The sequence below is a fragment of the Mus pahari genome, chromosome 13 (assembly GCF_900095145.1).
Source record: "Mus pahari chromosome 13, PAHARI_EIJ_v1.1, whole genome shotgun sequence".
Taxonomy (NCBI): domain Eukaryota; kingdom Metazoa; phylum Chordata; class Mammalia; order Rodentia; family Muridae; genus Mus; species Mus pahari.
This window is the reverse complement of record NC_034602.1, coordinates 57,366,622-57,391,103: the sequence shown is the minus strand read 5'-3', so window position 1 is coordinate 57,391,103 and position 24,482 is coordinate 57,366,622. Positions and strand designations below refer to the sequence as shown.

Here is a 24,482-nt window from a genome sequence, read left to right as displayed (position 1 = left end):
TCTTGCCTGTACAGTTCTTTGATATTTCAGAATTCCAGTGTCCCCTCTTCTTTGCCATTTTCCCAAAGCCACGTGTAGCAAGCCTTCAGTCTTGATAAAACGGGGTTGAAAAGTATAATTGGAACTTTATGATCACTGAAGTTTCTTTTTCCACATGGGAAGAAAGAGTAGAGGATCGGGGCACTTCCACCCCTAGCACACCTCCCACCAGCCAGGCTGTGTGCTAATATCCACCCACTCCTTCACCTCACCATGTCACCTGCCCTGTCTAAGGGGGGGTCTCATCGCTGTACTAAGCCATAAGGTCAGAGCCGGGGTGTAGCCCTGGCTTTCTATAGCTGTGCTGGCTTCAGAACTTCTGAGGTGCACACAGGTGTGATGACAGCCCCCACCAAGGTCACAGGAAACATACAGGTGCTTTCCCACCCAGGTCTATCGTGCGCTCCACCTGCTGGTCTCCGACTGCGCTTTACATCGCTCTCCGCTCTCCACTCTAGAGGTTCATGCTCCAGACACAGAGCGCACCGTGATTTGTGATGAGCAGAAATGCGTTGCCTCTCTAGGTTGGGAGGTCCGAGGCTGAGGAGCTGCAGCTGATAGGAGCCCAGTGCTCTCTTAGCTTCTGAGCAAAGAGGGGACACAAGAACAAGAGGATAAACTTTCAGGTGTAAACACATTGGTAGTTAGCACTAGTCCATCCATGAGGGTGGCTCCCTGATGACCTCACCACCTCCCGTAGTCCCCATCCCGTCCCCAACACGGCCGCACTTGGGATTGCTTTCCCACACGGGGTTTTGAGAGGACACATTCTAGCCATAGCACACGCCATGAAGGCAGCTCCCTCAAGAAGGACTTTCCAGCCCAGGAGACCCCATCCCCACAAACCCCTGCTGGCTTTGTTGAAGAAGGCCCTTTTCCAGCAGAAGGTCATTGCTCCGTTTCTCTTTGACTTGCAGAATTGTATTCCAAAGTCTCCCACCACCACCAAGGGAAATTAAGATGAAAGTCCTCAGTCATCCAGGACACACGCGTGGCTCTCCCTAGCGGGCCCCACCCTTGCACAGCCCCTGCTTGGTGCAGCGGGTCTGGAAGGGTGGGCACTGTGTTCCCAGCACTGGGTCAGTGGCTCAGTAGATAGCCTAGGAGCCGGGGCTCTCTGCAGCTTTCCCCTAACTGAGCCTGATCATCACATTTAGTGCAATGGATGCCTGCACCCTGAGTATGGCCTTGGCAGGACCAGGAGAGGGCGGATCCCTGCTACAACTCTGGCCCCGGATATCTCTTGGCCTCGCCAGACTTTAGCCACTCGGCCTAGAAGATTGCCAGGCAGGTTACTGCTTCTGAAAGATGCTCTCTGTCCAACCCTCCCCTCTCAGCCTGTCTCTGTGTCATTTCTTGCTAGAAACATATGGCCCGCCTGCTGTTTCCCTTTTTCCTGCCTCCTCTTTGTCTCTCCCATAATCTTTCCATGCTGCACACTACAGACCACAGTGACTGTAGAGTCTGTGTCTGTGCAGAGCCAAAAAAAAAATGCCAGGAGGTTTTTTTTATTATTATTATTAAATTTTTATTACCTAAACATTATTTACTAGAGCTGGAGTGTAGCTCAAGGGCAGAGTGCTTGGCTGGTATACTCAAGGCTTTGGGTTCAAGTCCCAGCACTACAAAATTAAATAAATCGATGTATTAAATAGCTAAATGTAGAAAAAAAAATGGTCACTTCTTAACTAAAAATAATTAAATGACTATACTCCGTTCTTAAAATTAAAGAAAAGGCATGTTGTTCTCTGTTCTTCTAGTCATTAGGGAAGATTATTTTTCCAAATCAGTGTGATGATCTGAATACTTAGTAGTATGGGTTCAGAGCACTACAGCCTCCCCCCCCCCAAAAAAAACGAAAGCCTTTGTGTTGACGGTGGAGGTGACAGCAGCTCATCCACCCTGACAACTCTACAGTTGGTCAACACACCTTTCTGGGGCCGGGGCCATTTGGCCTGAAGTTGATTTGCTCTCAGTGAAAACCTCAGCAGCCCAACTGTGAGTTCTGGGTCTCCATTCTCCACGCATTTTTCAGTGTACCTCAGTTGACAGGTGATTCAGTCAGAAACTTCCCACTGTTGATGTTTCATATGAGGAGAGATTTGCAGAGCAAATCAGTTTCATTTGGTCCCGTAAGTCTATGGAAAATATTTGAGCAGTCCCTTGGCACACTAGGAGAAAGAAGTTCTCTCCTTGTTGAAGGGAGTGAGGAAAGGACTGCTTCCCCATGGAGAGCCATCGTGCGAGCTCTCCCAGGGCGGCAAGGCTCTGTGCTGTGGTCTGTAACCATTTAGGAAATCACTGCCCTGCCAGGTGTGAACTCTGGACAGACTTGCGTGGCACAGAAGTAGCATTTCATGAATCGATAGTTTGCATTAGAATGTGGGAGGCTATTTTTCATTAAGTGGAATACATTTCATCAGAAGGCTGATGTCAGCCGGTGCTCCTGACTAATCCTCTGCCCCCATCGTTCCCTTTCCCCCTTGAGGTAACAATAACTTGACCCCAGACTTTTGTGCTCTTAGATATAAGCATCCCCCTATTTCTAAGCCAGGATACTGACATCTCTAATTCCACTTCTATCTAGAAAACCTGCGTGTGGCCGGGGTGGTGGATGTCTGTGGACTTGTGTAGACTGGGGACCATGAAGGAATATGGTTTGCTTCCAGGACACACTTAGGATATAACTGCACTGTGGTCTAGCACTGTTGAGCCGCTTACTCTGGTAGATAATGATGTCCTGGTCAGATAATGATGTATCTTAGAGAGGACGCAATGACAAGTTACTGTTAGATTTAATCTGTTCCCTAACCCATCCTGTGAATATCAATGCTAACAACAGTGTCTTGTGTTCCCCCCCCTTGTGTTTTCTTTTCTTTTCTTTTCTTTTTTTTAAATCGATGTGCTTTTTTTCCCCTATGTGAATAATTACATGTCTAGAAACAGCCATGGAGTGATTTTGCTGTTCTGAATGGGGGAAAGATTAATAGTGACATTTGGAAGGCAAGTATATTGTCAGATTTTAGATCATTTAATATATATTTTTTTGTTCCTTTCTGCATGGCGGCTGTTGCTTCTTTTTCTTCTTTGTGAATGTCATGCGTTCTGCAGGGGCCGAGTGGCGAGTCTTCTAGACCAGCCGCTCACACTCACGTCATCTATTTTTATTTACTTCTTTATTTACTGATGTCTCCCATTGTGAGTGGCTTCAAGCTGGTGTGCCCAGGTACCCTGTTCTCTTGTAAGAGCTGGAGCTTGTGAGCCACGCCATCACCAGCAGCCTTTGCATGCCATTTTCCGCCTAAGCTCATTCATGCCCCACTCTCTGCCTCTTGCTGGGGGCTTTCTCTCTCTTTTGGTATGTGAGGCTGGGTAATGGGCCTCTCCGCTGTCCCTTAACAGGATCTGTTTCCCTCTAGGATTTGCACGCAGCCACGGTTAACCCAGACCCCAGTTTAAAAGAGTTTGAAGGAGCAACGCTACGCTATGCATCCTTGAAACTCAGGTAGGAGGGTGTGCCTAAAGGAATGGCTTCTTCATCTAGTCTTTGCAACAGAATTCTAAGACCAGTTTTATGTTTTTCTTTCTAGAAATGCCCCTCATGGTGATGACGATGATTCTTGTAGTATCAACAGTGACCCAGAAGCCAAGGTTTGTAAGAAAGACGCTTTCAGCAACTACCTTTGTATTCTCACAGCAGAGTAATGGCTGTAGCTAGTGGCCCCACCCCCTTTGAAAGAAACCATCATCCCTGAGCCAATTACTAAGTAACCATCAGTGCTGAGCTGTTACTAAGTAACGGCTTTCTCTCTCTTTCCTTATTCGCTCTGACACTTTAAGAGAACCCTGTTCCAGTTTTTGTTCTGAGGTATTTGTATAATCATCACTACGACCTGCATCTTTTTGTTCAGTGTACTCGTTGGGTTTGAAGTTTGATCCCTTCCCTGGACTAGCCAGGTACAGTGCAAAACTCTCACCATGCCGGCAGCGGGCAGGAGCAACAGTTCTCAGTCAGCTCAGAGAGGGAGAAGAGGAGACAGCCAAAATGTAACAGTATGCTGCCCTGCCCTGCCATGGGGTTCTGTGGGTTAAAGGATGAAAGGTGTGTTCTCATCCACATGGGTATGGGCATATCATCCACATTGAAGATTATTAGGGGGAATGGGGCAGTCCTTAAGAGGGCCAAATCAGAAACTTGAAAGGACATCTGTAAACTTAAACATGCTTCAAAATATTCCTGTTCCACCCTTGATCCAGAAGGTTCCTCATGATGTAGAAACTCACGATGAGAAGAAAGGGGAGTGGGGGGAGCGTCTTCGGTACCTTTATAGCAGTCATGGTGTACATTGGCCTTCACGTTTCCTTAATCTTTTTTTAATATTTATTTATTTATTTATTTAATGTATGTGAGTATACTGTCGCTGTCTTCAGACACACCAGAAGAGGGCATCAGATCCCATTACAGATGGTTGTGAGCCACCCTGTGGTTGCAAAAGCAGTCAGTGAGCCATCTCTTCCCGTTTCTTACATAGCCCATTTAACTACTTTTCTTGTGTTTCGAGAAACAATCAATGCATTGTTGATGAGGCACCAGCCTTTTAAGGGGTGAGATCCTAGAGGCTTTCGGTCTGATGTCCCACTCTTCATACTGAACTATTTGGTCTATCTAGCACGGCTTCCATGGTGCAGATGAGGACACGAGGACTAGGAAGGTAAATACCTCTTGAGTCTGAGCATGTAGAGTGACTACCAGAAAGTTCTCAAGCAGAAGTCTTTTAGGGGCCACCACCAAATTCTGTGATCAGTGTCCTCAGCCACATTCTGAGTAGATAACAGAGGAGTTTGTGTCTTGCCAACAGTATAACATTCTCCTTCAGAAGCACAGGGCGAAATACGTAGATATTATTCATTACAAGTAAACTAATGGAGGATTGGGATGGTGTGACCCTTGCTTGAAATAGGGATGAACTCCAAGCTCTTGGAGTGTATTGGATGGTTCTTGCAGACCAAGCCTCAGTAGGCTAATCCCAGTGTGGCTTAGAAGCAGGCTGTGGCTGTAACGAGAAAACCTGGTACTGATGAAGAACAGCCTGCCCAGGTTAGATGACCCCCACAAACGGCTGGGAAGGCGCAGGGGATGCTGTATTCTGTGCAGTCCCTCGGGGTGTGTATCAGCCAGCCCTCCATGGAACTGGGCCTAGGGAAGCCACCCAGAATTACAACATATACCAAAAGCCAAAGTATCCTTTTAGCTAATGTTGAAGAAGTCACAAGTTTAGAAGTGACGCTAATGAAGCCAGTTTGGAAGAGCCTTGTCTCTCTTCTGCTTCCACACTGCTGTTTGCCTGGGGACCCAGAGCCACTAAGTGAGAAGTGGCCATGCCTAGAGTTTCTAGATGTCCAAACTCCTTTGTAAAAACAAGAAACTTAACTTTCAGTTTGCTTGAGATCAAGGAACTTGTCTCCCAAATAAGTGCATGCGTGCACGCACACACACACACACACACACACACACACACACACACACACACAATCTTCCTTTAAAACTTAATTCTGGGCCGGTGAGATTGTGCCATGTAAAAAATGCATGCTCTGCGGATTTGAAGACTTGGCACTGGTATCTGATCTTAGCAGCCACATGGAAGTCAGGTGTGGTGGCATGCACTTCCAGTCGTCCAGCTGGGGAAGCAAGACAGGAGGAACCTTGGAGCTTAATGCCAAGCCAGCTGAGGCTGCATTGGCAAGCCCAAGGACCCAGTAAGAGACCTTATCTCAAAAAATAGAATTCATTACTTCTGAAGAACGTCACTCAAGGTTGGCCTCTGTCCTACACATGTATTCTTTACACACACACACACACACACACACACACACACACACACACACGAACAAGCACATACACTCAAAAAAAAAAAAAAATTTTAATTCCAAAGGACCGAGTTTGGTTTCCAGTAGCTAACAAATGCCTATAACTCCAGTTGTCAGGGACCTGATGCCCTGACATCCATGGGCACACCTAAGCAAGAAGCAAGTACTCTCTCACACACATAAATTTAAATTAAAAAAAAAAAGTCTTCCTTTTTACATATATAAAGCTTACATGCTAGGAAGATAAGAATAATTGGCCAGGTGGTGTTGATGTGCACTTTTGATGTGACACACCCCTTTAATCTCAGCACTGGGGAAGCAGAGGTGGGTGTGGATCTCTGCTTTCAAGGCCAGCCTGGTCTACAAAGTGAGTTCCAGGATAGCCAGAGCCACACAGAGAAACCCTGTGTTGAAAAAAATAAGCTAGACATCTTTGAAATCCCATTTATCTTCAATGAATCTTGAAGATCAGTTGCCTGGTGAACCCTGTACACAGAGATGGTAGCGTGCCCACAAGTACACACATGATCGATCACACATGCACACAAGCACACATGGCCACACGTGCATAGTCCCCCAAAAGGGCAGAGTATATTTATAACTCATAAACGGTTTTGAGCCTTTCTATTGTTTCAGACATTAAATATGTTTTATGATCGGTGGTGATGTGCGTGTGGGCTAGTATGTAATTATTACACCTATTATTTTGAAATCATTATGGGTTCACTGAAAAGTTCCCCAGCTTCAGTCCCCACGTGCCCTTCACGCTGCCTCCGTTAATATTGACATCTCCATAATCATAGCACCCTTAAGCGGTCAGTCTCTCACTAATATCCTTCCTCTACGCTGACATCCGAGGGTTCTCTGTACAGGTAAGGAGCACTTTGGAAGTTATTTCATATATCCCTGTGAGCAGTTCTCAGGTTTGTCCATGTTGGTTTCATCATTGCTGTCCTTGGTTGCTATTTAATTAGCAGCAGCAGCATCCTACCCCCATTTAGGCAATAGGACCATCGGGCTTGTTCAGAGCAGAGATGCAGATGCCTCAAAATGCGTGACTGTTTTCCCTTTCCAATTACTGCTCTGGTAGAGGTTGCTAAAGCCAACATTGCCAGGTCAAAAGCCACCAGTCTTAACGGCTCTGTCACTTACTGTGAAATGGCTTTCAGAAAGCCTATGGTAACTGTATGTAATATTATAGACCCTGTTTCTCACCCACATCCCAGGTCACCCCAGGCTTTGTCAGTTTTTATTTATTTATCTTAGTTTTATAGCATACCAACTATTACTTTCTAGTATTAAATCTCTCATCTCCCTTCCCCTCCCTGCCTCCTTCCCTCCCTGTGTTGGAGATTCAGCCCACAGTCACAAGCATGCCAAGTGTACACTCCGCCACTGAGCGCATCTGCTAGTAAGGCATTTCTTATGGAATGATTAAAGCTCTTAGGTAATCATTTCTTTCTGATGTTCAGTTTTTCTTCTCTTGTCCCCTCTCTGTTCTAGGATATAATCCACAAAGCCACTTAGGTTTCGTCCCTAGAGATCCTTATAAATGAAGAACTGTCTGCCATGATGCTCTTAAATAACTCTCTCCAATTATTTCTTTCTCTCTTCAGTGACTTTTATCAGAGAAAAAAATGTTTTAAATATCCCTCTACACCTAGGCCTTTCACAGATAATGACAGAATGACTCCTTGTACTTTGGTGGCCCGGTAGGAAGCTCTAACTGACCCTATTATTCAGTCTTCCCTGTGCCCACCTGTCCCGCTTCCTTGCTGTGAAATCGGAGTTTAGTCCTTCCATGGCGTGTGGTGCATTGCTCACCAAATGCATTATTAACACCACAATAAAATCAAATTGGAGAAAAGTTAACGCTTTGAAAAATAGCACACCAATTCTTTCCCATCCTTTGTTAACTGCTCAGGTTTCTGTAAAGGGGATTTTGTGCCACCTGCTGGAAAATATTGGGAATTATGCCTTTAAAGAAAATGGCTACATTTCCTTTAGAATCACTGAATTTAAATTTTAAGTGGTTTTAAAGATTTTTTTTTAAGGTGGGTTCTAGGATTCTACGATTAGTGACGAAGACAGCATTGAATGTGGCTCTCCCGAGCCCCCAGCCACCAGACGCTATTATCTTTGTAGTTTATACCAAATCATTTAGCTTTGGGGGCATTGGTCTTTGAACTCATAGGAAAGGAAACACGATTGTGTTGTCGGAAGCATCCGATCCTTTGGGTCTGTAAGATGTGCACGCCTCACATTTGAAGCCCCACCTGATTCTGAGGCGTTATAAGATTGCCTATGAGATGGAGCAGCCCTAATCCACAACAACTAGAGATGAATTGGTTATGTTCGAGTCTAGAAGAGGGATGCTATAGTCCTGGCTGCCCTTTCACAGGCCCTACACTCTGCTCATGGACTTGTCCCACAAATGCATGAGGTCCTCACACTGTCGATGAGAAAGCGATGCTTAGAACAGCTCAAATGACCCATCTCATCTCACAGTGTGCTCATCTGGTAGCTGGTGGAAATAAGGCTTGAACCCTGTGCACATGACTCCCAAACCTAAGCCAGAGTCAGGCCCTCTTGTTCCAAGCACTGGTTCCCCAGGCTTAAGGTCGCTTTGGCTGTCCATCTAGATGGGGTTGAGGTAGCAGAGTTGCCAAGGGTGGGTGTGAGTTCTGGAACTGGGAGCTCATTGCCTAAAGATGGACTCCTGTGGCCCAGTGCTTTGTGGCATGCTGGCCTTGGCAAGATTGGTATGAGCGTCACACTGCTGAAGACAAAGGCTCACACTGCTGAGTCCGGGAGCCACACAGATGCAGATGCAACAGGCCTACAGAGAATAGTGAGTAGATGATACTGTTGGGATTGAAACTTCTATCAAAATAAGACATGATTTTGCTGTGTCTTCTGCAGGGACATCAGCATGGTCCGTCACTGCAGTACCTTCCATTGCTTATGTCCGTTTGCAGTTAGTGCTTGGTCCGCACAGCCGTTTTATTATCCAGGCACTGCATCTTATGAGGGCTTTGCTTGTTCTGTTCTTGCTACACCCTGCCCCACATGGAGAAAGGAAGGAAGGAGTGAGGCTAGTCGGGGCTGGGTACGCTTGACAGCGGAACTCTCCAACAAACGGGATAGGAGCACGAGGTTCTAATATTTCTCTTGAGATTTATCTATCTGAGCCTTCCCTTGGTTCCTATTAGCATAAATTTCCATGAAGTAATTCTATTAGCTAGCAGTTCACTAGATTAACCCTAAGAGATAAACAGGAAATCTCAGGGAGTGTCTTCTCTCATTCAGATCTGTTTCTGGTCTGCAACAAATTCATTTTCATGCCTTAGCATTTCCGTGGGATGTTGTAGCTGCATGTAGTCGTCCGTGCCACTGAAAACGACTTCGTTTTCTTTAGGAATTGTGAACTTTGAGAAACTCTTGGATTTGATTTACATGGTTGATTCATTATCTGGGTGGAAAAAAAAGAAAAGAAAACATTTGTAGAATGATTAATGCCAGGGGAGCAAACATACTTAGCATTCAGTGTGATGGTTAAGACATAGACTCTGACTGGACCTGGCCTGTGCAAGATTTGCTTCTTATTTGCTATGTGGCTTTGGGATCTCGTCCTCTGTATTATGTAATATTTTCCTCATGACTTCGAGTTTAGGAGTTTGTGCAGAATTAAGCCACACAGCAGTGCAGTTCCTCCGTGATCCACTAGTAGGCAGCAGGACCTGGAGGATCTGCTTCTAGTGCAGCCCTTCTCCGGACTCAGCCTCCAGGGCCCACTCTGTGTTGCTTGGGCTTTTAGCAGTAGAGTTCACTGGGCAGGAAAGACAGGTAGCCAAGGCTACCAGGTGAGAGCAGGCTTTTCCTGGAAATGGTACCACCATCTTCTATTAGTCAAAACAGAACTCAACTAATTCAAGAGGTAGAGAAATGGACTCTTGATAGGTGAGCAAGGTCACAGTACAGGGAGTGTGTGCTGGAAAGCTTTATTGCAGCCAGCGCTGAGAGAGAGAAAAAAAAAACCATCCCCAACATCAGCCATTCAAAGAGAATGCCTTTTGTCAAGGGGAGTGCGTGTCTGCGTGACTCAGTCAAGAAGCCAGGCCCTGGAACTACTGGCAAATGTGCCAAGTCCTGGCCGAATGAGATGTAGCCACCGAGGCATGGCTTCTGGGTGGGAATTCATGGAGGGAATAGGAAGATCTTTTCTTGTCCCCAGGAAGGAAGAGTCCAGTGTTCTGCTGCTTGGGCGTAGTTGGCCACAGAATACCAAGGCACAAAGCCAGGCTGCCCAGCCTAACCCTGCATGGTCTGGTCCACCACCACACACACACACACATACACACACACACACACACACACACACACCTCCCCCAGCTCACAGCAGTGCTGACATGTGCATCATTGGCTAGACCTCATTCCCCTCTCAGCCCAGGGGACAGAGTTTTGTATTTCTAAAGCTCTTTCCTCGTCTTTATTTGCCAACATGGCTGGGCATAATACTGAAGTCCTGGCAGAAGCTGGGCTTATTTCCTCCCACTTAATTTCTGGTCACTTGTCCAAGTGAGTCACCCAGGAACCGGCTGCTATGAGCAAGTCTCTGAATTTTAAAGGATGCTGCTGGGACAAGAGAAGTCATTATCAACTATTAGTGGCTGGGCCTGGTGGCAGATGCCCTGAATAGGCTGACTCAAAGACAGGCAGCCTCACCCTCTCCCCCGAAGGGGGTCCGTAGGAGTCAGGGTGAGTCACAGCTGTTAACAGTGCACTGGTGGCTATGCAGAGAATGGGCCAGCAGGTGTTTGAACCTGGCCCCATAGGATTCTGGGAAGGAACTTTGGGTGATGGACACTCTGAGAAATTCGCAGTCTTAAGCAGATACAGAAGTAATTCACTCATCCAGCCGGGCTGGGCTCTTCAGGGAGGGTCTCCAGAATGCAGATGTCTTTCCACGGCTCCCCACAAAAGATGCAACATGTCTCCAGCTTTGTTCCCTTGGGCTGGTTGCCAGGTAACGGTGTTTTAGTAGTAATGAAGACATTTCTTGTCTATCTGCAGTTAATAAAATGATGGTTCTTTTATAGTACCAGGAGAATGAGTCCATTGCCAGGCTGCTTCTGCCTAAGCAATTTCTCCCTCCCTACAGTCCCACACGCCTATTTAAAAGGTCCTGAGTCTGAGGCCCTTCAGCCCAGCCACGAGGAACAGAGCCTCAGCTCTCCCTCTGCCTCCAGCCCAGGTGTCTATAAGGCAATCGTATCGGCCGCCGGCTTCTATAATTCCCACCTCTGAACTGGCCCCAGGAGTGAGGGCTTTCAGCTGCTGTCTGCAGCAGCTGGCCGCTGGACATTTGCTTATTCAATGGCAAGTGTGTATACATTGACATGTGACCCGTCAGGCTCAGGAGGAAAGCCTGGTGCTATGTAAGAAGCCATAATGGCATCATTTCACAGTGACAGGGTTAGGGATTCAATCTGAGGTGTCCCCCATGGACCCATGTTTTTCTCCATTTGTGGAGAACGTGAAATGAGCTAAGAATGACCGCCATTACCACCATCCATGCTGGTAGGCTGAGGGGGGAGTCTTTGGAAGGCGAAGCCTGCCTGGTGGACATAGGTCTCTTGGAAAGGACCTGTGATGGTTGCAGCCCAGCCCTCGGTTCCCACCGCCCTCGGTTCCCACCCTGTTCTCTCTGCTTCCTGTTTTCCCTGTGAGGAGTGCCTGCCACAATGCTCCCTCAGCCATATACTCCCCCCCCCCCCAAGGACTGAAGTCTCTGAACCCACAAGGCCAAAATAAACCTCTTAAGTTATTTGTGTTAGATATGGTGGTCGCAGCAGGCCCAAAGTAGCTGCTATAGACAGTTACCATGCAGCTGGAATTAACCAAGAGATCCTTTCACGAAACTCAAACATTGATATTTCAGTTGACTTTGAGAGACCCTTTGGTCTGCGATTCTCAGCCTGTGGGTCACTTAAGACCACCAGGAAAAAAAAAAACCGTAAAAACAGATATTTACATTACAATTCATAACAGTAGCAGAACTATAGTTATGGAGTAGAAACAAAAATAATTTTATGGTTGTAGTCACCACAGCCTGAGGAACTGTATTAAAGGGTGGCAGCATCAGGAAGGTTGGGAACCACTGCCTTAGATGAAAGATTTCTTTATTACAAACATTGCCGGCCATTGAGCTAGCACATTCCTAACCAGACCTCCAGGTAAACCTTGCTTCACCTCCCCTCTGCTCGTGGCACTGCCATGAGTGTTGCCTGCTTTGCTCTCCTACAAGCCCAAGAGATGCATTCTCTCAGTTATAGCCACAGGGACCCAGGCAGTCTGCTTGCTGAGCCACAGCACATCAGCTGTCCTTTCTCTTGCACAAGTGCAGGCTTGCCCTTAAAGCACTTACTTGGTTCGTTCCTCTGATTCTCTAGGGGATTGTAGTGGTGGGTGTTCCACACCGTGGGCCCAAGTTCACTTGTGGACATAAGTCGGTCTTAGAGATTCAGAGGAAGCCAGGTGGTATGGTGCATGCCTACAATCCCCTTAAACTCTAGAGCAGAGGCAGGATTGCCACATACGTAGTCTATATAGAAAATTCTAGGCAAACTAGGACTATATAGTGATAGTTTGTTGCCAGAGGGTGGGGATGGGTTTATGTGTGTGTGGCTGGCATATTCAAGAAGACAGCAAGATGGGCAGGGGAAATACAGCCAGGCTCTCTATACTGTCTGAAAGAAAGGAAGGTGAAGTGGGAGCTGGAATACCTAAGTTCTAGCCCCAGTCTGATTGGAAATGACTTTGAGCAAGCCGTTTAACTTCTCAGGACTTCTCCAGCTTTCTATAAGATGAAGTGATGCTGATCTTAGCCTGGAGACGTCACAGCGTTAGGGTGGAGACCAGTAGGCTATGTCTAGAGACAACATAAAATAGTATTATCTCAAGCCGGGCATGGTGGCTCACGCCTTTAATCCCAGTACTTGGGAGGCAGAGGCAGGCAGATTTCTGAGTTCGAGGCCAGCCTGGTCTACAAAGTGAGTTCCAGGTCAGCCAGGGCTATACAGAGAAACCCTGTCTCAAAACACACACACACACACACACACACAAATAGTATTATCTCCTGAGTCCTTCCTAGAAAATAGGCAGATGTGACAGTTCCCAACAGTCTTGTCATTTGTGTTCAGGCTATTGTGAGGATAAAGTCCCCTGGAGGTATTGTGAAGCTGAGTCTAGTTCTGTGGCACGAAGTCTCTGAGCCTGAGCCGATGGCTTAAGCAGTTGGAATTTTACCATGTGACTTAAGAGTACAGGGATCGGCATGAATGGGAGGGGAGACATGTGGTTTACACGGGCTTTAGTGAAAACAGAGGAAGGACTTGGTATACACCCCTTGCACACTGCAAGTTCTAATCCTCCACACAGACAGGAGTCTGTGATGATGGGTAAAGAATTTCCTGCATGTTCGTGGTCCTGGCTGTCTGCTGGTGTGATGCAGCAAGCCTCCGAGCAGTGTTTGGCTGGCTGCATTTAGAGTGCCCGCGTGTGAGAGCGTGCTCACTTTCCATAGAGTAGATTACCCTCCCCTCCCCATCCCTTACGTTGAAGCTCACTTGTTAAAAGGTCCTCAATCCAGAGTTCAGAATAGCGCCGCAGGAGTGGGGAAGAGATGCCCACAGTCAAAACATAGACATTCACGTTCTGGGGCCTCCTGTTCAAAGCTGAGCTGAGCCTCCAAGGCCTGGTGAGGAAGGTTTGGTCTTAACACAGTGGCTTTAGTCTAGGGGGTTGAGGGTGGGATTGTTGTTGATTTGTTATTTTGGGGGTGCTGGGGATTGCCTTTGGTCATGCTGAGTAGTTGCTTTACCACTGAACTCTGTAATGGCTTTTTAAAAAAAGAAATCAAAGTTCTACATAAATACCAATAATGTGAATGATCACTGTGCACTCCTTACTCTGCAGTCTTCCTCGGCATTGACAGTGATCCCGAGTGACAAGAACTGCCCAAGATGAGGGATTGTGGTCAACTCTGGCCTGCCACCATCAACAACATTAAAACATGCTTTCCGCTGATGAAACAGGCTGTGATACATAATGAAGCACTTATAAGACATTTTCCCCCCGATTTTTTGTTTGTTTTTGTAACTTTATAAAATGTCAACCTTAAAGGTAGACCGACATGGAGGTCGAGGCATTTAGCTGGCACGTGAGCACGTTTGTGCATTAGGCACAAAGGCCACCCTACTCCTCTGAACTTCATAATGAACTTCTCTCTGTGAAAAGCACACATGTGCACACATGTACATGTACAGTCAGCACTGTGTGTGCGGTGTGTGTGTGTGTGTGTGTTTTAGGTCTGTTTGTCTGTCTGTCTGTTCATTTGTCTGTACATAGCCAGTGCTTTGGAACTATCCTCAGCTGGAGAGGCCCTAGATGAAGCGACTCTTGGGCCACTTACGTGTAGAGGTAACTCGACTAGCTCCAGGCATATTGCCCCGTTCATCCGTGCAGAGATCCTGAAGCCATTCATGCATACCTGTTGCCTCTTTTATCACTTGCGTATACCCTGTCTTCCTCTCCCTTGGGGCAGATAGTCTCCACAAAGTGTTTTGGAAACTGAGGTAGGTCAGCTGGCCATGATTGGTATATACCTACAACCCAGCAGTTTGGAGGCAGAGGCAGGGGGATTGCAAGTCTCAGGCAAGCCTGGATGGTACAACAAGACCCTGCAGATAGGGGAGGGGAGAGGGAAGGAAGAAAAAAAGGAGAAGGGAAGAAGGAGGGGCTACTGTGATGGCCATAGCTGTGAGCACTGAGAGATGAAAACCCAGATTCAGATACTGGCCCCATTGCCGCCAATGGTACAGGGAAGCCCCCCTGGGAGAGCTAAGCTGCCATCCAGGTTTTATGCCACACCTGTAGTCCTTTGCTCCTATCTGGGTTGTGGTTGTGGTGGTTGTTGTTGCAGAGTTCAGCCTTTGTGCTGCTCAGATTCTCCCTGTAATCCCAACCCCGCTTACTTGAGACCCCGTGGAGGTGGCCAGCCTCCACACTCATTCAAATACCATAAGGTACCCGTCTCACACTCCCCTGGGGAGGTTTATCCTGCCCATCTCCACTCCCCTTACAATTCACGGGATTTATGTCATCTCAGTTTTCCTGATGCTTTTTCTCTGGACACTTCTCGTTGGAAGAAAATGAGCAGCTATCAATTCCTGGCTAAGATATGTCAGTTAACGAAGTGCTGTGGAGACCCTGTCCTCCACTGACATGCGGGGTGGCTGTAAAAGATAGCAAGAGAATTAGTGAGAATAGGGAGGTGCCACCACTCACCTATCATAATAGTCTGTGAGACCTTGGGCAGGTCCTTTGCCCCTGACGGGCCCCGTTGACCAAGGGTTGACCCATACAAGGGTCTTGAGCTTAGCTCTGAAAACAAGGTTGTGAGGCTAGATGAGGTTAACTCAGTGTAGACCCCAAGGATGGGAGCTAATGAGTGAATCTGCAGGAGTGGTTCAGAGAAGTGGAGAGATGGGTTAGAGAAGGCCGCCAGTGGGTAGATTCACCCTAGGCCCACTCAGCAGGCAGAATTACCGGTCCCAGCATGGTAGTAACCAGTTACAACCAATACTACATAGTAGGAGCTACTCTAATACACAAGCTCTACAAATGTCAGCAGCATGGCTTGACCCGGAGATGTGGTGCTGCATAGCCTGTGCGCTATGTAAACTAATAAAGACTTCACCTTCTTAAAAAAGTAGAGCTCTTAATTGTGTTTATTTTGTGTATGCCTGGGAAGGTGGTGTAGTTTGTATGGGTACCAGCACGAATTGGTTCTCTCCTTCTGTAGCATGGATCAAGCATCTTTACTTGCCGAGTATCTTAGTTGCTGTGAAGAGACACCGTGACCGCAGCAACTCTTACAAAGGAAGACATTTAACTGGGACCGGTTTACAGTCCAGAGGCATAGTCCATGATCATCATGACAGGAACATGGCAGTGTATAGGAAGAGATGGTGCTGGGAGACTTTGCTGAGAGTTCTACATCCGGATCAGAAGGCAGCAGGAAGAGAGAGTGACACTGTGGCTGGCTTGAGCTTTCAAAACCTCACAGCCCACCCCCAAGTGACACACTTCCTCCAGCAAGGCCACAGCTCCAGTAATGCCACTTCCTTTGAGTCTACGGGAGTCACTTTCATTCAGACCAGCACACGGAGCCATCTCAATAGCCTCACCCTTCCTTCTTTCCAACCATCCCTGTCCACAGACACCTGTCACAGAGCTTCTCACTGCCCTCTCTCTAGGAATCTTTGCCAGTTTACCTGTCCACTGCTTCCTTCTCTCCCCATTGCCATCCCGGCTTTGCGATCAAATGGGAAGTTGCTGCTCTTAGAATCTGGGGATCCCCGGGCCCTATTGTCTGTGCCGCATGTGTGGAACTGTCCATCTCCTTGTCACTCTGCCATCCATGGAGTTGGCCAGTCATGCTCTCCCTTAGAGGACTTTCTAGAACTACGGCCATCTCTCCAGGGGTACACACTTGTATGTGCGCATGCGTACCATGTACCGAGTCGGGGTAAAACGTGGTTGTGGTAAGTTTAGGCATAGCACCTACTTGAGTTCACAGGGGCCACAGCTGTTCAGCTCACACAGGGGAGCACCCTGTCCACTGAACAAAATGGGAGGTGACTGAGCATCTGAGGAGCCCCACCCTTACCTCTCGGACTGGCCCGTTGACAACAGTGTCTACTTTGTGCTTTCTTTCTTATGGGAAAAGAGGATCTTATGGTACAAGGAGAATCTTCCTTCCACCAGTCTGTCTTCAGGTCAAGCGTGAGATACATCTACAACTTTGACATCTCTGGATGCCTCCTTGGCCCCTCACAGTTATTTATCAGTTTGTTTATTTACTGAGATAGGTTCTCGATAAACAACCCCAACTGACCTCAACTTCACTAGGCTGGCCTTGAACTCATAGAGATCCAGCTGTCTCCTGAGTACTGGGATTAACACTCTGTCCAGTCAACTTCTCACTTGTAAATTTATATATTCCTACTCAGAATTCAATCTATCTAATCTATACAGAAGTATTAAAATGCTGTAGTTCCAAGCTGACCTCCCTCGTCTTCATCGGCATGGGGTGGGACTGAGGCTGGCATCATTTTGGTAAGAGGTTGGTGCTGACAAGGACACCTTTCAGGGCAGCCTTCCACCCCTCACTGCCCTGCTGTGCCATCACTCACAAAGCAGATACCCACACTTCTTAGTGGCAGCCCTGGCAGCGCTCTCAGGACTCGGTTTACTCAGCTGTGAAATGAGATGGTCAGGTTCCGGGATCCCCAGAGCCCTGGTGTTCATGGCTTCATGCTGCGGTTAAATGGTTTTCCTGAGTGAGTGGAGAGTAGCTCGCTCGGAGTCAGCTTTGAGGACTAAATGGCTCGTAAGTGCACCTTGGGGCTGGGAACAGCCGTGCTTTTAATTGAGGTCTTTATAGGTCTTCACATGCTCTGAACTCGCTGAGTTCATTTCAGACACTTGGTAAAAAGTTGCAGATGTTTAATTGTTTTGATGAGTGGCACAACAAAACCTTTCTTAAAGAGCAATAATAAAAATTAAAATGAGTCTTGGGACTGGCACTAATTATGGCTAAAAGTTACTGAGTGCCAGAATTGCTGTAAGTCCGGCTTCCTATGTGTGAGCTCACTTGACCTTCAAAGCAATCAGGCTGTGTGCTAAGGGGCTGTGCATGCTGCACTTCAGACCCCTTCATGTCCTTTACCCACCACTTGAAGGAGGGAGGGGTCAACCAGGAAACCCAAAGGTTCAGGGTAAGCCAGTTTAATGAAAGGAGTAGCTATGGAGGAAAGCGAAGTTCGGGAAAGAGCTACGAGTGCCCAGAGGGTCTGTAGCTTTCAGAAATCAAGGGCATCGTGAAATGGGAACATTGAACAGTGTGAGTCAAGGATAGAGAGGCACAAAATCACCATGCCTGGTGGATGAGGGGGGTCTGCCTAGAGTGAGTGCGTGCCCAGAGCAGATGGGGCTAGGGTAAGAGACTCAAGAGGTATTTTACAGCTAGAAACATCCAGACAGATTCTTTAGCCCAGATCCTTCTCTTTCTTCCGTTCCAGACAGTCCTACTATCTATCTTCCATCAGGTGAGGAGAACAGGCTTCACTAAGTCAGAGGATGTGCTGCAGATCACTGTTCACAGCATCACCTGGGCAAGAGCCTAGCCTTTACGGCTCCTAGTCTTGTCAAAGAATGCCTTTCCCCTACACCTGCACTCGCAGATATCCAGAAAGCATGAGACTAGTTAAGACCTCTGTGACCCCCGTCCCCATGTTCCCACATGCTTCCCCGGTGAACTGACAGTTCTCATCCTCCAAGAAGTCATTCTCAACACTGAATTAGTGAGTGCGGAAGCCTTGCGAGTGGAGCAGGCCCATTTGGTCACATTTGCATTGAGATCAATAGACAGCCTTGTTTTATGAGTTTCACTGTATTAGCATGCATTATTGATTCACTAATGTTGAACACATCACTATCAGCATTGACCCCTTATCTGAACTACATGTCTAGTGCATGTTTTTCCTCATTAGGTCTTCTTGGGCTTAGGAGCATTTGACTATTGTTATGTCTGTGTGCCTTGTACGCATATATATATATATATATATATATATATATATATATATATATATCATATGCAGATATACATGTGTATGTGTGTGCGTGCTCGCGCATGCACGGATACAGGCCAGGGCTTAACATCAGGTATCTTCCTCAGTGTCTCTCCCCTTGGCTTTTTGAGACACAGTCTCCTGTTAATGAAGCCCATCAATAAGGCTAGGCTGGATGAACAGTACACAGCCAGGGAGCTGCTTCCCAAACACTAGCATTACAGATGTTCACCACCACACCTAAGCTTATAGCTGGGTCCTAAGGCTTATAAATAGACACTGTTGATGGAGCCATCACCCCAAACCCTTTGAGGGCTTCCGTAGGAAGACCACAAGCAAGAGGTCAAGGCACTGGGTGGACCAGGAAAGGACACATGTTTAAAGTCTGAGAGCTGGGCCCAGAAGGCCAAACATCACTGTGTTGCACTTCAGCTCACTTACAGTATCCATTCAGGGCTTGCAAGTGAATTAGCAAGTTACAAACAGGGTCTGTGCCCTCCCAAGTATTGAAGGCTTCTGCACTTCAGCTGCTCAAAGGAGGGACTTTTTTCAAGACCCCCCTCCCAAGAGGGGTGACGCCATTTGTGGTAGAATCACCCACCAGAGCACATTCAGGGTAGAAGATCAAAGAGTTTCTGAATTGCCTCAGACACTTCCTAGAGGGCATGTAAAACATTGGCTATAATAATAATAATAATAATAATAATAATAATAATAATAATAATAGTCTTGCTTGTAGTGCTGCATTTTTTTTTCTGTACTGCAAATATACTTGCTGTTTGAAGATGCACTATGCAGTGTCCCCTCTTCCCAGGGAACCCTAGCTCTGACCGTGCCACGCATTCCCAGGCTGGGAGATGAGGATGGAGACAGCTTCTCTGTCTTGATTCCAGGCCCTCTCTGTTCCTTTCCTCTGGCTCAGCATCTCCTCTAGAGCTCATGTGGCCACCCTGCTTTCCCTGGCAAAATAATACATTCCACTTGCGTGCTGGGCTCTGACACACGTTGTGGCTCTGCTCTGTGCTTACTCAGCGAATAGCCTCTTCAGCGCCGAAGCCAAAGCATAATCTGTTGTGTAAATCAACCGAGAACGTGCCTCTCTGTCTTTTTCCAAGACTCCATCGGGGACAAAACTGAGATACGCTCACGCTTACGGGGGAGTAGGAATAGTTTCCCAGGCGCACAGGAATCTGCTGCACATCTGCAGGAACAAAAGCAGGATTCTGGGAGGCAAGCATCTTGGCCTCCTCTTACCCAGGCTCCTCCTGCCTCTGTGAGGAAGGAGGGGGAACTCTGACATTCATTGCCACCACCGTGGCTTGGGCTGGCACTCAAGCATCTCCAGCAGCGGATGCAGGCAGCCTCCCTCTTATGAGACTTTCCATGGTCAGTTTTACAACGTGACTTTTGATGATGCTTCCTGGGACCTTGGAGCTGCCCTTCTGGGCCTTGGATGCAGTGGGGTGGGGGATGGGAAGAGGTCTGACTGGGACTCTGTCTAGGGAGGCTTGACAAGTAGATCTGTCTAGTCGAAATAAGATTGACGGGTGTTGGGTTAAAGAAGTCTCTTTGGGGTCTAGGGTATAGCTTAGCATTCATGAGACCATAGTCCATACTGGAAAAAAAGTCTCATTTGCACCTCCATATCCCTCTGTCTTACAGCCGTGATGATGTACATTCTAGCTTCTAAGGAAACTTTTCAATCTTGAACAGTTAAATAACTGTTGAGTTCTAGACGTGGCCCATATGGCTTGGGTGGGCAGGAATTGTATAAATTGTCCTTTCCCAGAGCTTGCTTAGTGGCCACTGATGAGTGGAGCCTTGTGGCATGAGCTCCCCAGCCAGTACTGACCACAAGAGGTGGAGGAAGTTCATTAGAACAGTGAGTGTCCATTTCCCATTGAGGAAATTGGACCTATGCGGTGCTTGGGACTCAGTCCCAGGGCAGGACTCTGGGTACCCACTGTGTCAACCAGGAATCCACTAGATACTCACTTAAAGGACTCCCAGATATAGGGAGAACTCAGGATGCCCCTCTGCCATAATATCCCAGGGCCCTTCCCTATGAGTTCCAATTTCCAGACCTGTTTATAGAGCCCACCAGCTGTTGCAGAGGGTGTGTCTAAAGTAGTGAGTTTCAGCCTATAAGTTGAGACCGCCCCCCCTTGGTGGATTTCTAATGAAGTAGCAACAAAAATAATTTTATGGCGGGTGGGGGAGGGGGTCACCACAACATGAGGTCACAGCATTAGGAAGGTTTGGGAACCACTGTCCTAAAGAGTCAGATAAGGATGCTGTGGGGAACCGAGCAATGACTGCCCGTAGAAAGAGCCACCCTTCTGATCTACATGTGAGCACTTGGAATTGAACATCATCACACTTAACCCCGACCACAGGCTATGTTAGTGGCCGAATGAGTCCTTTTAGATGACCTCCACGCCAGCTGGTGTGGCTCATTCCGTCAGTCATTTGAAGCGAATGCTCGTCAGAGCTAGCACACTGAGCACGTCCCTCGATCACCTGCAGTGCTTTGTATGTTTGGCACTGAGTGTTCAGATTCTTAGTGTTCCCTAGAACCAAAGTCCTGCTGTTGTCCCTGTCGGTGTAGGGAACACAGGCACAGGGCAGCTCAGGAACTGGTCCTGTGTCACTAGGGAATTAAGTAGGGAGTGCCGTGGCTTCAGAGTTGACCCAGTGAACATTGCTGCTCTTCCCATCCTATAGGTAGGACCAGGCCTCTGCCTAGAGCTGCACCAGTTTAATCCTCTACACCACCTGCAAGGGCAGTGGCTTCCCTCCTGTGATGCAAGTGAGGAAATGAAGGGCAGTGGGCACAGTGAGGGTACAGGCAGAGAGTAGAGGTCCCCAACCCCTAGCCAGGTCTACTCATTCTTGCCTTGATACTTCCATGTGTCTTCCTCACTCAGCAATACCTACTGACTGGACTGCATGTGCCTGGTGCTTCTTTGGACAATGGGCATCCAGAGATCCATAGGACTGAATATTTCTCTTTCCAGAACAGTAAATAAATGCTGAGCACGAAATGGTAGCATCAAGGCTGCCCTTGGGCTGCCTCTGTTCCTTGTGGCGTCCCTTGTTCAGTTTCATGGTGACAGTTTTCCTGTCCTCTGAGGTCCCAGATCATGGCGCTGCACACCCTGTGAGAGTTGAAGCTCAGCTGCTTGCTTACCATGTCACCTTAGACAGTTCAGCCGTTGGCTCTGTGCCTCTCTGCCTTTCATTTGGAAAACAAGAAATGCAGCGCCTGAGCTGGTGTTATGAGAACATAGTTTGCCGAATGTTATAAACTTGGACTGTGATCTGTAAGTGGCACTGAGTAAGCCTCTAATAAACTATCTCTGCCAATAAGATGATGAACTTTGTAATATACCTACAAGTTTGTGCTCACACACACACACACACACACACACACACAGAGAGAGAGAGAGAGAGAGAGAGAGAGAGAGAGAGAGAGAGAGAGAGTATTCCATGACCATTACACTCCATATCTAAAGTAAGCATAACTCTGTTCAGATTTTTTATTAATTAATAGGGTTCGATGCCAGGCTAGTTCCTAGACAGGCAGTGACTAATACAGTTAAGTATGCCTGTACCACATCACACCCCAGAGGCCTGTCTCTGGCACCAGGGGAGACTCTCCCAGCATCCTGGCTGTTAAAATGCCGGCACAGGCAACTCTGCATGCACCTCTGCTGCTCAGCTTACTGTGAGCAGCCGATCAGAAACCAGAGTGGACTTGCAACAGAGAGCAAACTTTCTCCTCAGCCTGTGCTTGCGTTGAGCCAGGGTGGCACTTGCATTTCCCTGTGTAAATTAACAAGTTGGCGTTCTGGCTCGTTCTTTTAAGTTTCTATGACTTGTTCCTGACGGGATGGCTCAACCCACTCAGCAGTTCAGCAGCAGCCACCGCGGGCTGGGTCTTTCAATGGTGTATAGGCAGAATTGACCCAGACGAGGAACCACCTTCCCAATAATGCCATAGATAGCAGTGGGTGAGCAGGCAGGCTTGAGGGTGGATACTGGAGATATTTCCATTATGTGTCACCCCTTACCAAGCGGCACGGTAGATGGGCCAGGCAAGAATGAGTGGAGCACAAACTTTCACAATAGGGCTGCCTTGCTCTGAGAAACAGGACAAGCACTAGTGGGCCCAGCGTCCCAGAGGGCCCCTGAGTGGTGTTTTCTGCATGAATGCCCATCACGCTGCAGGCAGTCTGTGGAGGCAGCAGAAGCAGCTGATTCATTTGCTGAGGCTGGTGCTGAACGTGTTCTGGGGCCTCCCTGGCCAAGGTCACTGCCACGGTGAATGAATAATTCACCAGGCCAATGACTTTTTTTTCCTTCGAGAGGGAAACTGGGTCAAACTCCACTCAAGGGAGCCCCCAGACACCTGTCCCCACAGGACCCACAATGTCCCGGAGTTGGAAAGCATTTTGCTGTTTCCAAACAGTCACAAAACCTGATTTCATTTAGGAGCCTGACTGTGGTGACAGTGTGGTGTGCATTCATTCCTGCCTGGAGTAACCGCTGTTGGCTAATGACATCCCAACAGTAGAGGCCACATCCCACCAGGGTATTTGAACTTGTACTGCCGGGCGCCTTTTCAGGTGGTGTTGTGAGGATTGTATTGCTTTAAGGCCTTTTGTTTACTGGACAATCGAAAGATCTGGCTCAGAATGGAAACCGGAGCTGCTGCAGTCTCTCAGTAATGGTATGAAGAAGAGCAAAGGGCTGGCTGGTTTTATTGTATTGTTTGAGACAGGGAGACAAGGAGTCACTGTGTAGCTCGGCCGATCTTGGACTTGTAATCCCCCTGGGTCAAGTGCTGGGATTACAGGTATGCACAACCACGACCGGCCAGAGGGTGATTCTGTCCTACCCCATCCCCCACTTTCTTAACTCTTGAGAAAGCATCACAGAACAGAGAAGATCAAATAGAACGAATATAGATGGGCACCGTTCTGGCCCTCTTTAAGCTGGATAGATCTTTTAAAAGTCCTTCATCTTCATATGTATACACTCCTTTCCCACCTGACTCCAGCCTTAGGAATTGCCGTCTCCAGAGGGCTGATCCCTGTGACTAGGTCAGGAGCCGGGATAACCATACTCTTGGGATCCAGCAGTACAGACTGGAATCCCAGTGTCCTGTCCTGTGGGCATCCACTGGCCATCCCTGAAGCGCTGGGCCTCGTCTTTCTCTCCTGTTAAAGCCTTTCCCACTCTGCATGTTCCTCCTGTCTGCCAAGCACCTGTCTAGGAGAAGGAGAGTTGCAATTCCTCTGTCAGCTCAGCCTGCCTGTCCTGTGGGACTATTGCTGAGGTATGAAACACAGTCTCAAGGGGGCTTGTATTGAACACTGATCCTGTATTCAACTCTGGGCTCTTGGACTCCCCTCACTGGCACCTCTAATTAGGTCCCCCACAGGTTATGTGGCTCATTCTTAGTGTCTACTTCCTGTGTCATTTCCTCTGTGTACTAAGTTCCTAACCTCTTTTTCAGCAAAGCCACCTAACTATTTTCCTAGATACCAGATAGTGATGTGACGTTTTTTTGGCTTTCCGTACAGTATGGTTTTGTTGTTGTTTGTGTATATGTGTGGGGGCTTTGTTTGTTTGTTTGGGGGTCTTTTTGGTTTTGGTTTGGTTTGGTTTGGTTTTTTTGGTGGTGGTGGCTGTGGGGTTTTTTTGTGTTTGTTTGTTTTTGTTCGTTTTGGATTTTTTATTTATTTATTTATTTTTAGCAGCATCTCACTATGTAGCTCTGGCTGTCCTAGAACTCACTATGTAGACCAAGCTAGTCTCAGACTTACAGAGATCCATCTGCTCCAGCCTGCTGAACACCGGGATCAAAGGTGTGCG

The 24,482-nt window shown here is 47.6% G+C and overlaps 1 protein-coding gene across 12 annotated transcripts in view; it reads left to right on the top strand.

The window, feature by feature from the left end:
• The window catches only part of Apbb2 (amyloid beta precursor protein binding family B member 2), a 324,110-nt gene that overhangs the window by 228,630 nt on the left and 70,998 nt on the right, over positions 1-24,482 (top strand). For 8 of the 12 annotated variants that reach the window (XM_029545068.1, XM_029545065.1, XM_029545069.1 and 5 more), the window contains 3 exons: positions 2,980-3,042; positions 3,459-3,544; positions 3,630-3,690. In XM_029545068.1, the coding sequence (XP_029400928.1) occupies positions 2,980-3,042; positions 3,459-3,544; positions 3,630-3,690 (210 nt within the window). The remainder of the gene's footprint in view (positions 1-2,979; positions 3,043-3,458; positions 3,545-3,629; positions 3,691-24,482) is intronic. The other 4 variants (XM_029545074.1, XM_029545073.1, XM_029545072.1 and 1 more) reach the window with 1 other exon arrangement.